At 43.3% G+C, this 15121-nt stretch overlaps 3 protein-coding genes across 4 annotated transcripts; 2 read left to right on the top strand and 1 right to left on the bottom strand.

Moving 5' to 3' along the window:
* The first annotated feature begins 292 nt into the window (after window positions 1-292).
* Window positions 293-3818, top strand: LOC135672253 (transcription factor bHLH110-like). Of its 2 annotated transcripts, none has more exons than XM_065180712.1 (7): window positions 293-828; window positions 1174-1753; window positions 2263-2391; window positions 2507-2572; window positions 2813-2878; window positions 3043-3105; window positions 3342-3818. In XM_065180712.1, exons 1-7 carry the CDS (start codon window positions 704-706, stop codon window positions 3474-3476), a joined length of 1164 nt encoding a protein of 387 aa, XP_065036784.1. In that variant the 5' UTR covers window positions 293-703; the 3' UTR covers window positions 3477-3818. The 2 variants fall into 2 exon arrangements, with proteins under 2 accessions (XP_065036784.1, XP_065036785.1); XM_065180713.1 differs by having other exon boundaries at window positions 711-828; window positions 932-1753; window positions 3342-3817.
* Window positions 3819-4390: 572 nt separating this feature from the next.
* LOC103974917 (small ribosomal subunit protein mS77 (rPPR2)-like) lies at window positions 4391-8220 on the top strand. The gene is made up of 2 exons (XM_018821967.2): window positions 4391-5500; window positions 7908-8220. Exons 1-2 carry the CDS (start codon window positions 5081-5083, stop codon window positions 8031-8033), a joined length of 546 nt encoding a protein of 181 aa, XP_018677512.2. The 5' UTR covers window positions 4391-5080; the 3' UTR covers window positions 8034-8220.
* Window positions 8221-9801: 1581 nt separating this feature from the next.
* LOC103974916 (tubby-like F-box protein 5) lies at window positions 9802-12929 on the bottom strand. The gene is made up of 6 exons (XM_065153781.1): window positions 12284-12929; window positions 11614-12207; window positions 11373-11461; window positions 10825-10957; window positions 10060-10742; window positions 9802-9988 (listed from the first exon to the last, which is right to left on the bottom strand). The coding sequence occupies exons 2-5, from the start codon at window positions 11955-11957 to the stop codon at window positions 10070-10072; spliced, it is 1239 nt and encodes a 412-aa protein (XP_065009853.1). The 5' UTR covers window positions 11958-12207; window positions 12284-12929; the 3' UTR covers window positions 9802-9988; window positions 10060-10069.
* Window positions 12930-15121: the final 2192 nt, after the last annotated feature.

Below are 15121 nucleotides of genomic sequence, written 5' to 3' on the forward strand. Positions count from 1 at the left end.
TATATATATATATATATATTAGTTTTAAATTCTTATTAAAGCGGAAGCTAAAGGTGATGACAGAAACGCCCTCCCTCTCCCCTCCTATGCCTCTCTACCACCTTTTTTGTATTATCTATATTTGCGTGCTGCTGCCACAAAAAAGCATGGTGTAAAGCTGACTCGACCGTATGTTGTTGTTACACTCACTAGATGTAACTCATGAGATTCCATGCGATAACAAGATCTGCGTCTGAGAGAGCGAAAGGCTATACATTATTACCAAGTTGGGAAGCAGGCTTAATGATCGATCCCCTCGTAATTGCCTGCAACAACATCATTCAAGGGGCAAAGGAAGAGAGAGGGAGAGAGATAAGAGAGATGATCCCTGGTCTTTTTTCTTTGAGAGTTTAAGAGACGGTCTTGTATCTTTAATTTCAGTGCCGCAGAAAGTGAAGAGCTACAGCAGTTGCACAGAGCGGTTTGAAAGAGGAGGAGGGTACGGTATCAATTTCACTCCGTCCTCTGTTTCACTGCAGCTCCAACTATATATATATATATTTTTTGTTGGAAAATCAAAGAGGAAAGCTGGAAAAGTGAAATAGATTTATATGCTCAAGCTAGCTGTCCAAATATTGTGTTTCTTTGGGTTGAGGAGTAGATTCCGGAGCTCCTGTAAGCACTCCCTTTTCTCTTCTTGGGGCTATCAAACTTTTGAAGCACCATGATGGGTTCTTCACATCTGGATCACTTCCACCAAGAAGAGCTTCATGGCTTCGCCTCTTTAGCCACGGTTCCAGCTTTCCATGATCTTGCCTGCAGCCGTGAGTGGAACCAAAACCAGCTACTGTAAGTTTTCCTACTCGACTTCTGAGCTCAGCTCAGGTCGGCTGTATACTTCCTTGGTATATAGAAGAACGACTCGATTATCCTTGTTTTCTTGTACGTGTAGGCGAGTCAGAACTCACTTTATCTAATCCCTAGGATTTGGAATTTTCTTGCTTGGTCTGTTTGCTACCTCTATTTCCGTCGTGGATTCCTAGGGATTTGAAACCTACAAAGGATGATGGCATCTTTAAGCATATGTGCTCTACACATTTAATCTCTGATAAGTAGTCGTGCCCTATTGTAATCCTAGAGACCTTCTTCCCAAGCTTGGCTTTTGCTCTCATTGGATGCATGGGCTTTGTGCAGTAACTTGGGTGACTTCATTTCAAACGCCAATGGAACTCTAAATCATGAAATCTCTTCCCATAGCTCACCGATGATTCAAGACATGGGGTGTCACTGGGCTTGCAATGACCAAGAGGGCTTCGTGAACCAGCTGCCTGCCTATCAACTTAACCTAGCGAAGGCCAAAGAGGAGTTGACAGACAACTCTTTCCGGAAGCTCAATGGGTTCTTTAAGGATCACTCGGATCAAGACCACCAACCACACGAAAAGCTCTTCATGAGGGCATTAGCGTCAGATTGTCAGATGGATGGCCTTCGGCCGCTGCCGGGAAACTTGCCAGAAAACTCGAGCTTCGATAGTTATGAAGGTGGCCACGTGGCTCTTCCGACTGCTAATTTTTCGCAGTCCTGTCCGCTTCGGCCAGGCATGATGGATGATGTTCATGCATTGGATCTCTCGGCTTCAGCTGGATTAGGAGGAGGGGTAAGCTTTTGCCAACCGTCGCTGGCTGGAATGGCTTTGCTAGGAGGAGAGGATGCGTCTTCCGGGCTCGACCATCTACAAGAATCGATTCAAGGACCATTTTACCTCCATCATAAAGTGGGTACATTTATCTCTTCCCATCTAATCAAACAAGTCACGAATAAGTGGGCAATGATAATATATACTTTTAGAAGAACTATGATAGCTAAGGTGGGAAAAAAGAGAAGAAAAGAAAAGAAAAGGATGCATGAGGAAGGCATTTCATCAGAAAAAAGGTTAAAAGAAAATTATATATATATATATATATATATATATCATATATAAATATATATATATATATATATATATGTATAAATGGGTAGTAATTAAATTCCCATGAGCGTCACAGCATACGATGACAACGACATTAGTAGGGCTGAGGGCTGTGTGTTAATTTCAGAGAACCTACGTTGATGTCATAGAGTACATAACACTTTTCAGCTTTATCGAGCGACACGAATCGTCTTTTCTTTTCTGAAGCAAAAGACTGCACAGAGAAGAAGAAAGAAAAACTTTACGTGCTTTTCTTTAGGGTTCTAAACACATCCACAAAGCTAATACCCGTGTAACTGGACGCTCCTCTGAAGATGCCATCTCTGGTCAGCGGAGGAACAGAAGCGAGGAGATGCAACAGCAGTTGGGAGCACAAATCATGCCAAGCAGCACCCGGAAACCCTCGGTTCCAGCAGCAGCGCTCTTCCTGCTCTCCGTTCAAGGTATATATGTTTTGGAGCACTGGCCACATATATATAGTCGCGGTTGCTTCATTGGTATTTTGATCCATTGTGTTGGTTGACGTGGTGATGGCCCAAAAATAAAATGAAACAAAAGGTGAGGAAGGAGAAGCTGGGGGATAGGATTGCAGCACTGCAGCAGCTGGTGGCACCATTCGGCAAGGTATCAAAACCTACCTACCTGCTCTAAACATTATGAGTGCTTCGCTTCTCTAAAAGAAGAAGAAAACTTTAATCAGGCATTATTCAGCACCGCATAAAACGGTACATCTAAAATCAAAATGGTAGACGACGATTGATAATGTACACGATGCATTCATTATCCATACACTAGTTAATTTTTACATTACCTTTGTCCTTAATTTATTATAACTTGATGTCATGCATGGTTTACGATGTGCAGACTGACACGGCTTCAGTGCTCATGGAGGCCATCGGATACATTAAATTCCTATTGGACCAAGTCGAGGTAATCAGCATCAGTATAAGATAAAACACAAACCTATTCTCGTTTGGACATACACGTCTGCTGTGGCCATTTTTCATTGACTGGTATACGTCTGCTGTGATGAGAAGCATCGCAATCGCGTGACTAATGACGATATATTGCTCTTCCATGATGGTATCTTGCAGAAGCTAAGTGTGCCGTACATGAGGTCATCCGGCAGCAAAAAAAGATCAAGGACAACGCAAGAGGTATGTAGCCGTCTTCCCCATGACATCAACAACTGTAGGTCAATAATAATAACTTCTGTAGAGGTGGAGTATACTAGTCAGAGGCTCATGTCATGTCATGTTTCTGTACACAAGGTCGATTCTGTAAGAAAAACCATACATTTAGCCATCCATGCATTCTCTTCGGATTAAGTAAGCTTTAAAGAGACGCACTTCCATTCCATCCGCTCAACTTAATTGCCCACCCCTCTTCCTAGGCATCGAATGAGGAGGCAAAGCGAGATCTGAGGAGTCGAGGGCTTTGCCTGGTGTCCTTGGCCTGCACATCATACATGACAACAACAACGGAGCAAGGAGTTTGGTCGGCAGCCACATATGGGGGAAGTGATTGAGTGTGTGTACTCATTTCCATGGGAAGAAGCTGCAGCACGAGGTTTTGAGCGAGTAATTCCAGCTCTGGGGAGACAAAGAAACGAACGTTGCATGTTCCACCACCACCTTTCTCATGAGGTCATCCAGTTTGGACTTGTAATGGCGACACATATGTATGATACGAGTCAAAGGAGCAAATTAACTCGTTCAGCTTATAAGAAATAGCAGGGCGTGGGTGATTTTTGTAGATCAATCTACCATCTGAAAGAAGTAAGTACATGTAATTGTGGTCGCTGCATTGATGGGGTTGGTGGTGGCGTGTCATATGTGTTTTCTGATCATTCATTCATACATGAAAACCTTCTCCGAGAGACTAACCATGCATGCATTACCAGTTTGATGGTACATGGAAATATCAATGCGGGTTTAGCTATTTGTGCTAACTGATAGAAATAAAATACAAGAATGTATTGAGTTGAAACAATACAATACTCCCAATTTATATATACATGTTAGAAAAGAAAATTTTTCTCAGTATAATTTTTCTCGACAGATTTACGACATCTCTTCAATAGAATTAAGGAGATCTCAACTATTGTTTAGGTTGTTATCACGAACGATATTTAACTGTTATCCCTAACAACCAATGTAACGTCTCTTCAACAGGAATTCGTTGTAATGTACCGTAATAAACGGCATAGTAGTGTTATTCCTACGCAAGACAGACCATAAGTGAGTGAAAACTGATTAATTAACATATATTCTTGATCGAACTAAACTAATTAATTAATTATTTTCCTTGGCTCTAAGGTTGCGTGTTCGGAGATCAGTGGATGCCCATCTCGTGTCGCTACCAAAGTTGTGTGTTGAGTCGGCACGCGAGGCATTTTTCATCTTCTCCGTCGGATCACGCGGGGAGAAAAAAGGGATTTCGTTTTCTAGGGCCAATCTCCGTCGTATCATGACTCCACCATCATACCATCTCTGCGACCGACACCATCGCTTCCTTCTCCTCCAAATTGCCTCGATCTCCACTCCCCAATGCCCTCTTCCTCCTTTCCCTTCGCCTCCAGTTCGATTCCTCCATGGCCTATCTCCGATCCCCATCCCCCCCCCCCAAGCGTCACTCTTGCCCAACCAAGCCCCTCGCGAGTTCTCCCGTCGATCCCTCCGGCAGAAACTCAAGCCCATGGAGGCGACGACCAGGACGGCCCCATGAACGATTTCCTTTCCCGTTTCGTGTCGGCCATGCATCCCTAGCTCGCCGGCGGCTACCGGGCCCTCCCGAGACATACCCTCGACGTCATGCTTCTCGTCGTTTGCCAGAAAGTTGTCGCCTCGATGGAGCCTGGCGCTGACGCCGAGGACCCCCTGTGGATCTCAGCCAGGAACTGTGGAAGACTGTCGTGGAAGTGAGTAACTCGGTGCACGAGGCGATGCAAAGGGATCGGATGAGGAAGGAGCTCAAGAAATACCTCCATTGCGATGATGAGGTCAAGGAGATGTGCCGATTCGCTTCGCAGGGGACATCGGCATCCGGGGGTCCTTGCTTCGAGAGAACTTCGGTTCAAACGGGCGAGAGAAATAGTTAGATGAGGTCGAGTTTTGCCGGAGCCTGGATGAGATGCGGGAGCAAGCTCAGAAGCAAGAAGATCGACAGAAAGGAGCGTTTCTAAACTCTCCAACTGATGCAAGGAGTGTCTCTTTGGCGGATGAGAAAGGTGGAGCGTCAAGAGTGGCAGCTTTTCCACAGAGGAAGGGGAAGTTCAAGTACGCGATTTATGGGCTGGATTTGTCGGACCCCCAAATGGGCGGAGCTGGTATAAAGGTGGCGGAGGCTGAGAACCATTTTGTGCCTCAGGAGTTGCAGCCTGTAGAAGAAAAATGTAAGGAGATTGAGGAGAGGATCCTTTCTTTGAAGGCAAAGAGGGATGATCTACCACCATTGTTGGCGGACTGGAAGGAGTTCCTCCAGCCAAAGAGGATTGATTGGCTAGCATTGCTTGATAGAATTAAGGAGCGAAATGTGGATTTATATTTAAAGGTCAGTTCATACAATTTTATTTACTTAGACACATTCGCTCTGGCATAGAAATCTTGCATATGTTAATGAAGGCTTATCTTGGATAATTGTTATTTAGGTTATCTCTTTCGCTAATAATATACGATCTTAATTGGCATGCTTCTATTTGTGCAATCTGCAGCTATGATCAACCAAAGTCATATGCTTATGGTGTTTAAGGCCTTAGGGGTTCTCCAGATTGAAGAAACAAGTTGCATACTGTAGAAATCAAAATAAAGAACCAATCGTAAATGTTTCTGTTCTTGTTCAAAACATACATAATGCACTTAATTGTTGAAGATTAGCTCAAATCAAGAGGATAGTTGTAGCCCTTATTCCTCTGTCCTTCACCCATCCCAGTAGTTCCTCTTACTTGTGATGGACTGGCAGTAACAGAGGGATAGCAGGTGTCAACCACACCAACTGTTTCACGCTTCAAGATCTCTATCTCCGAGTCTCTCCCTTTTTTTTTTTCTTTACTTTCCTTCATTGTCCCCCTTGCTCTACAGACACTTCGTCATCTTTCTTTTCTTTCTCTGACTCTGCTTTTCCTCTCATGCCTTTTTTTCCTCTATCTTCAAGTCAACCTCTCTCTCTCATCAGAATTCTGGAAGTCCTGTTACCTCTGGTCTAAGAATGACGGGAAGCATTGAACGCATAACCTAGATGCTCTGCATGGCTTACCATTCACTCAAAATCTCCCTAGTTCTTTATGGCCGTAAGTGGAATAAATTGTTTTCATGAATGTCTTTTATAAGGCTTTATCCCATATATTTAACTTAATCTATGTTTATGTAGCATTATCCCTCTCCAATTCGTCTTTATTATTTTCTTTCTTAGCACCTTCCACTTCCAGAACCCTAAGATACTAGTCGATTGGTCCATAGCAGATATCATCTTTGCAGACTGTCCATCGGTAGACTATTGTGCATCAATTAAAGTATTAGCTAACTTTGATAAAGAGGTCGTGAATGATACTTGGAAGATCTGAAGGTTCTGGTAATTCAGATGATCGGTTAAAGAATGCAGCACAATGTGGCAAAAACATTCAGCTGGACGTTGAAGTATGCTACTCGAGCACTGATTTCCTGTTGAATTTATGATGTGACTGGAATAGAGGAGCACTTTGATGATGTAACCAATAAAAGTTGCAGAGATATTTGTCTATCTTGCATGGATTGATGTTTGGAGAAGAAGAAAGAAAAGTGAAATCTATATTGTAAATGCAGATGCATAAGATGATTTATATGATTAGGTGAATACATCTATTCTCTGCAGACAGTTTTCCTTCTTTGTTTGCTTTTTGTATATCTGCAGTGACCTTCATTCATCAATCTAGATCCTGTACATATGAGTTGAGTTAGCGGGATCTTATAGTTTGAATATTTCAATTTAAATGTCAGACTTTATTGGTGAATAATCAAGTTGTATTGTCATCGAAATTAAGATCCAACAAAATTGAATTTGATATTAATGTGGCCCGAGATGAGATTTATTTTAGGAAGAACAGCTGTTTTCACTATATCTATATATTTACAGGCATTTCATTTTGTACAAGCTGTAGATCATGCATTTCTTCATCTGTTATGCGGATGCGTTGATGCTAATGGGTAGCAAGCCTTTTTTTGGTATTCTTGGAGTTGATAGATTGTGATCGTAGTAAACATTTGATACATGAATAAATGGCCGGATCGTCATCTTGATGAATAGAGGTGCTACATTTCTTTTTGGGGTTTACACGAATCATGTAAGCTTGTTGGTAGTTAGGCCAAGTGTCACGGAGTAACCTTGTTAAGGTGTTCGATGCAGGTTTATGACCCTTTTTTTTATTCTTGTTTTTTTTTTGTCGGTTTTGAGTGTTTTCGAGTGATTTTTGTTAGGCATCATGTACTAGGAAGAATTTACTATAGTCAACTCTATTTTTGTTGGTTGTCGATGTTTTTATTTTATATTTCTGTCATGTAAAACTCAAATATTTTAGATTATGCAACATTGCATGAAGGTGAAGGAAGCCCAAACAGCTCCCTTCTTATGTGCCACTGGTTGAATTTTGGACGACGGTCTTGCAGTACAAAATGTCAGCTATTTCAACACTTTAGAACCCTTGGTGGCATCGGGGTCGATAGGGCTCGATTATGTGTCTAAAAGATGATACAACGTTTTTAGTGTACCAATTTTTTGGTTGACAAAAGGTGAATATTGAGGTTGCATCTGCCTTAGAAACTTTCTTTGTGTGTGCTTGTTAAGTTTGTTTTCAAGAGTATTTTTGTGCCTAATAAATACTAGTTGCTTTATGTTGCTTACGATCCTTGTTATTTTGTCATTTTCATATGTGATGATGACATATTACCCGCACGTTCACCTTTCTAATCTTTTTCTTTTTATGCAGGTCATTTATGGATCGTATCAAGTTAAAGGTCTTGGCTTTCAAATGAGTATTGCTTGGGCCTTGTATGTCTTAAGGCAGTCTCTACTAAGGATGCAACAAAGTGATATCATTGAATTGGGATGGTAGAACAACAATTAGCACTACTATATAAGATGGGCAACAGTACTGTGTGACCATTTCGGAGAATCAAATGAGCACTCATGCGAAAAATAGCAAAGTCTCGTGGCATTTGTAGTGATGTTCCCATAGAGCAAGTGTTTTCTCATGCATAAGAGGCAAAAGTTGAAAGACACGTTGAATAATACAGATAATCAAAGAAAGAATGGTTGAGTTAGGAGCTATAGGTTGACATTATAATTGGAGATCCGAGTCGACAAGTTGACGGATGACATAAAATACCTCAACTACAACCATCCCCTTCTTCATGGAGACTATCTATCTCCCACCATAACCCCGACCAAACAACCTTCAATAACATTATCTCCATCTAAAGGTGTGATCGATCCCCAACCATAATAACCAAATATGACTCATCAAACACCATCAAGGAGCCTATGGAAACACCCCAACTTCTTTGACCACAATCCAGACACAGGAATCTCCGACACCCTAATCCCGAGCTCCAAAAGAAATGGAACCAGGTCCTAAGCCGACAGCGTCAGAAATCAAATCTTATGACTAGAACAAGTCCAAGCAAAACATCTTTATCCCATGGAAATTTATAATAATAAATGTGCAAGAGATGACCACAATATTTCCAGAACCAATAGCAATTACTCACCTTTCTGGGATCCCAAAACTTAAAAGAAAACCAGAAACATATATAAAACCCAAAGAAAGTACAATAAACTCAGTATTTCCACAAGCAGAAGAAGAATCTGAAAATGACACAGAACCGACACAATCACAACAAATGCTGGAAGAAGAAGAACCATAACAGGCTTGATGAATCCTAACAGCCAAGAATCAGAAGCAAAAGCTGGAGCCAAAGTGAAGATGACCCATGCCAAAGAAGATCCAGAAGCGCACCAACAAACAAAACCTTCATATAACTCAAACGAGGAGTTCGCAATAATATAATACTGAATATATCGTAATCAAACACTGATTCCAGGCAGAGCCATGTCCAACCCGGGACAAGCGACAGTTGATAAGCAGGAACATATGAATGGTTTAAGAGGAAAAGCACATGCAAAGCTGATGTCCGATATTCCACATGTTTCAAGAGTTTGAGGTTCCGATCAATTGGACCCATAAGCTACATACTTGGTACTCACAACATGCAGGTAGAGACCATGCCTTGCATCCATCCATGTCCATCGGATACTAGATATTGAAAAATGCAGGCTTTCAGAAAGTAAACAAGAGTGATAAGCAGACAGGTGAAGAAAGTGACAATATAAGTATGAAACTCTAAGGGAGAGATCACAGCAGGCAAGTAATGAAGTTCCACTGGTCACAAACAAGTGCTAGCAGCAATGTGCAAACCACCAATAACTCATGATGTTATAAGGGCTCTTGCAGCCAAGAAGATCACAGTTCACTTGATTTTATCCAGCAAACCAACTAAGCCTATTAAGTACAACGACCAGATGAAATCAATCCAAGCTTTGACAAGATACACCAAAGGAGTTCTCTGTTATCATTCGAGGGATATCAGGAGAAATATGAAAATTCTCATTAATATGACTTTGTATACCTTCGACGAGGATTATGACCAACTAAGATGGCATCTACAGACTAAGTGTTCACATGTTCCAGAATATACCATGAAGGAATTGGTAAATGATCATACATGAACTTTGATGGCAACTTTAATTACTTCACCATTAAACATATAAGAATCATTTTTTCCGTCAATATGATTATGTATACATGAGGCGGGCACACTATATATAAAATTTATGAATCAACTTCCTTGATCAACCAAAAGAGGACAGAATTAGTTACAAGACAAGGTGGTTGATATGGGAAAGCACAAAACATCTTACAAGCATTTTGTGAGATGAGTAACATTTAGTAAAGACAAGCACTCCCTCCTCCAAGATCTCGAACTTGACAGAAGTCTGCCACCGAAGTCACTTAGATGAAGAATATAATGTCAATGAAGGAATTAAATATGTAGAAGAAAACAAATAAAGAAGCTCTGTACCTTCACTGGTTCATTCACATGCTGGCTTAGTGTCAAAACTCGTCAAGCAAATTGCAAATGCCTGAAATGCAGAGAGTGGATATTGATAATCCATAGTGAAAATATCCTTTCCTATTTTACCAAACTGAAGAATAACTTTTTCTTGCTCTGCTGGAGAAACATGACAGGAAGGATCTGCAGCTGCCACAAGCTGAAAGTTCTTGACAGAAGCCACTGTTACTCGTCCTCTAAAGTTCAAGCACCAGCACTGAAGCTGCTCATGCCACCGAGGGGCTTTATTCTTTAGAATGAGAGATTCTCCATTGATCTGGACAGGTGCATTTGATTCATTGAGACTGGTGGAAGAAAAACCTTTCACCGGCTCCTTGCCCTTCACAACTGGTAAACTGGAGAGCCGTTGATCGACGGAGTGAATGAAACTGCTGGGTGCAGGGACACTCCCACCTTCTTGGATGGAGGAGATGGGGATCGAGTGCATCATGCACTGCATTCTTCGTGGCCCTCGGGTTCGCAAGATGTTCAGCTCATAGGAGATGGTAGCAATGTTGTAATTGCCAGCCGGTACTCTCGAGGACACTTGCCTAGGATGAATCCTTCGATTTGAACGATTGCTTGAAGAAACTGCAGCATCAAAAGGAGGCTCGCTGTCATAAACAGTGAACTTTGTTGCCAGAAAGTTTGACCTGGTTGAGATCCAAAAGACCATAAGACAAACGGCAACGAAAGCATAATGCAATTCAGAGTGAAGTAGACGAGAACACTTGCCTCGCTTTTCCAATATAGGTACTGCTAGCTCGAGAGAAATCATCAGGATTCAATGAGATCACAAAGTTGGTGCTCGTTGCACGTCTGATCTTGTGGGCTGCCAACAAAAGCTTGTCACTCTGCCCCTGCAGTGCTGCAGTTATCAGAGTTTGTCAACAGCATTAGAAAAAAAATCATCTATAAAGCAGAATAACAGGATGCATGACAATTTGTGACACTTGATCCCATGTTACACTTGCCATCGCAGAAAACTGAGATCACTGTCCTTGAGACTTGTTTCATGATGATTCACCGATATGATAAACTAAGAAGCATTCAGAAATTGATGGAAGAAATCTTCAAGCGGTGATATAAAAAAGGAAATTACGTATAGATTCAGAAATTTCTGTAAACTGGGTGGTGCAAGAATGAGATGAAGAAAGCCCATCTCTGAATCATCTCCGATCACATTGCCATAATATGTGAATAGTCCAAATTACTGAAGCAATTGAGTTAACGACCGTAGATCCTAAGAAGCAAGCAATGAGGCAGAGAAAGGAATTGCTTACAGGGGGTCAGACCCAGGTACAAGCAGAAGGTCGACGTCGCTCTCTCCCTCCTTATAAAGCACTGAATCGGGTGATCTCGTGGCCCGGGCAGATTTCAGATTGAGAACCAAATATTACAAAGACGATCAGGAAAAGATTGAAATTTTCAGGGAAAGAAAGAGATTTATACACCACAAAGCAATCGCGAAACCAACACAAATTTGATCCCAAATCTGAAAGGGGGTTGAGGCGATCAGAGACCTGCTTGAGGGGGAAAGGGAAGGTGATCTGGCCGCATTGCTCGGGGGACCTGACCACCTCCTTCGTGATGTTCCGCCACGAGCGGCACACCGCCGCGCACGCTAGCACATGCCTCCTCTCCGGCCACGCGACCTCACTCGCCTCCACTCTCTGGATCACATCCAGCAGCAGCTCCGGCGGCAGGTTCGCCCACCTCCCCTGCTGCTGCTGCTCTTCCAGCTCTTGCGGATGCGGGGCACATCCTCGGCTGTGCGCGGTCATCATCCCTTCCATCGCTCCTCCTCCTCTTCTTGACATGCTCCCAATCCCATCCCTCAGCTCACGGACGAGGCTCTTAAACGACATTTCCTGGCTTCCAGACCAGAAGTTGCGGGGTCAATTAACTGGACGAGAAAGGGGGGAGAAGGAAATCATTGGCATTTGAACAGTCTGCAAGGTAAGCTATTTTTTTAGATCTAACAGATGTCAAGAGAGAAATCGAAACAAGGAATTGCTTCTCTCTTTTTTCTTCTCGCCATGAATCAGGGAAGATTTGTAGATATCTTCATCAAAGCCTTCCGTCGGGAGGCGACGGCCACTCGGATGCCTCTGGAGTCTGAAGCAAGAGGAAATCAAGATCTAATCCAATGGATACCAATCAAGCATGAGAAGGAGACAGCGGGTGGGGAGACCTCAACGAAGAGAAAGAAAGGAGTGGCAAAAATCCATCTTTTTTCGCCTCTCCCGTTTCCTCCTACAGAACTAGGAGGATAGAGATTCCTCCATCGAAAGGCGGCTCCTGAAGGACCACGAAAAGCTCATATTTCTCGATTGATTCCCGTTAATGGCGTAGAAATTAAAGCTGTCGTGTCAAGATTACACGTTTCCAGCTCGGATCCGATGAGGAATAGTACAATGCCAAGGAGAGAGATTCCAGAACAAAAGAGGGATTATGCTTTATCCCATGGAACAGAAAACAAAATGAAAGCTTTCAAAGGAAAAAACCAGTCTTTTTTATCAAATCAAGAAAGACAAGGGAAAAAATTGGCTCATAATCAATTTTTTTTGTTTTTTTGCACTAAGATCCGATGGAGACACGAACAATTGCGGAGAACGAGTCGCTCGGATCCCAAAAAAAAGGCTCTCGCCTTTTACCCTCCGCCTCTCGCTCGATCCTCCATCTACCCTCCCTGTTGGCGTTGAAATTGTTTGTCGATCAAAAATTGTCCATATATGTACTACAGCACAGTTAGCGACGCCCCATGTTAATCACAGATTAAATGGCTCGAAATATGTGGATAAGAAGGAATAAAGGGAGCCAACGCTACTGACAACAAAAAAAAGGGTTAGATTAGCACGATTCCATGGATGCATGCAAAGGCGATGGCACTATTTATTTGAAGTGCATCAGGTGCTTCGTTGGTTTTGTGACGACATTTGATGCAAAACCACATTACCAAGGAGTCTCTCCCCATCCTTCCTCCGAGCGCCAGGAGAATTCAATCATGTAACGGGAGGCAATACGTATCGATATGATCTTCCATTATCTTCTTCTCCTCTTTTTCGAAACTATTAGATATTTAATATGTACACGTATTCTCCTTCCAAAAAGGCACTGCATTTTCTTATCTTACCATCTACCGTACTGCTTGGTTAACAACCAAGAGAGTGCATGATGGATGATCCCAAGTGGTAAGTCGAATCACGACGCCAACATTCTTCACTAATCTTCTTCGGGAGCGGCGAGTCCAGCTGGCGTCCAAGACGACGGGCATAGGCAGGCTGCGGCGGATGTTCAACGGCCGCTGCAAAGTCCGATCACCGAGACTAATCATAGGAACATGTAACTTGGAGCATTTGAGGCCAAAAAGTTTTTCCCGGCGCCGGGTTTTCGCCGAACTGGTTCTGGGTAAGCTCACGTGTGACCGCTTGTACCCCATTTTCATGGGCTAAGGCTTCCAAACTTGGTTCTTCTTCTTCTTCTTCTTCTTCGCCAAGTGAATAAGGGCCGACCTTTGGGCCCAAGTTATGCGATAGCATTGGCATCGGAGACGCAGACGGGCCGGAGAGGAGCGGCGACCGGGACGGACGAGGAAGCCGGTGACAGTTCAATCGGGTCGGGCCACTGATTCTTTAGTTTCTTCCTTCTCAGTCAGCTCCTTGCCCTTTCTCCTCCTCGGTCGCTACTTTTTCTCTCTGTTATTTGCCCCCAACTATTTTCTCCTTCCTCTTCTACTTCTCCTCCAGCTATTCTCTCCCCTCGTCATCCTCCTGCTCGTGGATGTGTCCTCCGCTGCCTCTTTCTCGTCTAGTCAGTTTTCCTTGTCGACGGTGAGTCCGACCAGCGTTGGGGACCGCGGTGGGAATCAGCGACGCTGGCGCCGCCGGCACCGCGCATGCAGGCCCAAGTTATATGTTGCTAGATCCGGTCACCGCGACCGGCGATAAGAATAAGAACCTCACGGTTTTGATGCCAAAAATATTTTTTTGGGACACTCCGTCGCCAAACTAAGATAAGGTAAGCTCAGATGTGCATGTTCATACCCTCACTTAACGGGTTGGAGTTTGTCATACGGATAGGTCTGTGCGGCCCGGTCCCACACGGGCCGTTGGTGCTAACCTCGCGTCGTAGTTGTAGACCGCATACTATATAAGGCCCCACCCACGAGATTAGATGGACCTTAATCAGGCGACCCAAACAGGTGTCATTGCAGATCTAGATGTTGGATACAGTCACCAAAGGTAAAAATAATAACACCAAATCTCAAGGATTTGATGCCGAAATTTTTTTTTTGTGCCTCTTTGTTGCCCGTCGGGGACGCAGTAACCTTACCAGTTAGCGTGTTGCGGGTCTGAGCCGCCTCAGCCATATACGTCGGCCCACTTTTGGGCCTAATTGATGCCCGGGGTCTAGATCTTTGTTGACCCAACTCTGGCGTGGCCTGCCCGGGGTCTAACTTGGTGCTGGCCTGTTTTGGTCAGGATACGACCCAGAAAAGGCTCGGCCTGGCCCGTCTCTGGGACGGATATAGCTTGGTTCTTGCGTAGATCTGACCTTTCTCGGGCCGAATACGGCTCATCCATAGTTCGGCCTGGACCGATGCTTGCTCGGCTTCGGCTCGGCCTAGGCCGTAGATGTTCCGGCCTGGCTTGTCTTTGGCACGGGTCTAGCAGTCTGTGGCCTAGATCTGACCTGTATTGGGCCGGATGTGGCCCAGTCAAGAGATTTAGCAGATAAATCCCCAAACCATATCTGACAATGTAAAACCCCTGAGCGAATAAACACACAGCACACGTATGAAAATACTTCCAAGATTAGGGCTTCCTTTTTAATCAAAATCGATTTATAATAAATTATAGATGTGAGATTCAAATCTAAAATTCTATAATAATTATAAAAAGATTTTATTACATAATCGAAATCGGATTGCAACATCCCATATGCTTGTGAAAACAAGACCCACCGTGTCACCTGAAAGTATATTATATATTTCTTTTAATTTTTTTAATCTTCCTCGACCAACGTCGTT

The sequence above is a fragment of the Musa acuminata genome, chromosome BXJ1-4 (assembly GCF_036884655.1).
Source record: "Musa acuminata AAA Group cultivar baxijiao chromosome BXJ1-4, Cavendish_Baxijiao_AAA, whole genome shotgun sequence".
In the NCBI taxonomy this organism is placed as follows: domain Eukaryota; kingdom Viridiplantae; phylum Streptophyta; class Magnoliopsida; order Zingiberales; family Musaceae; genus Musa; species Musa acuminata.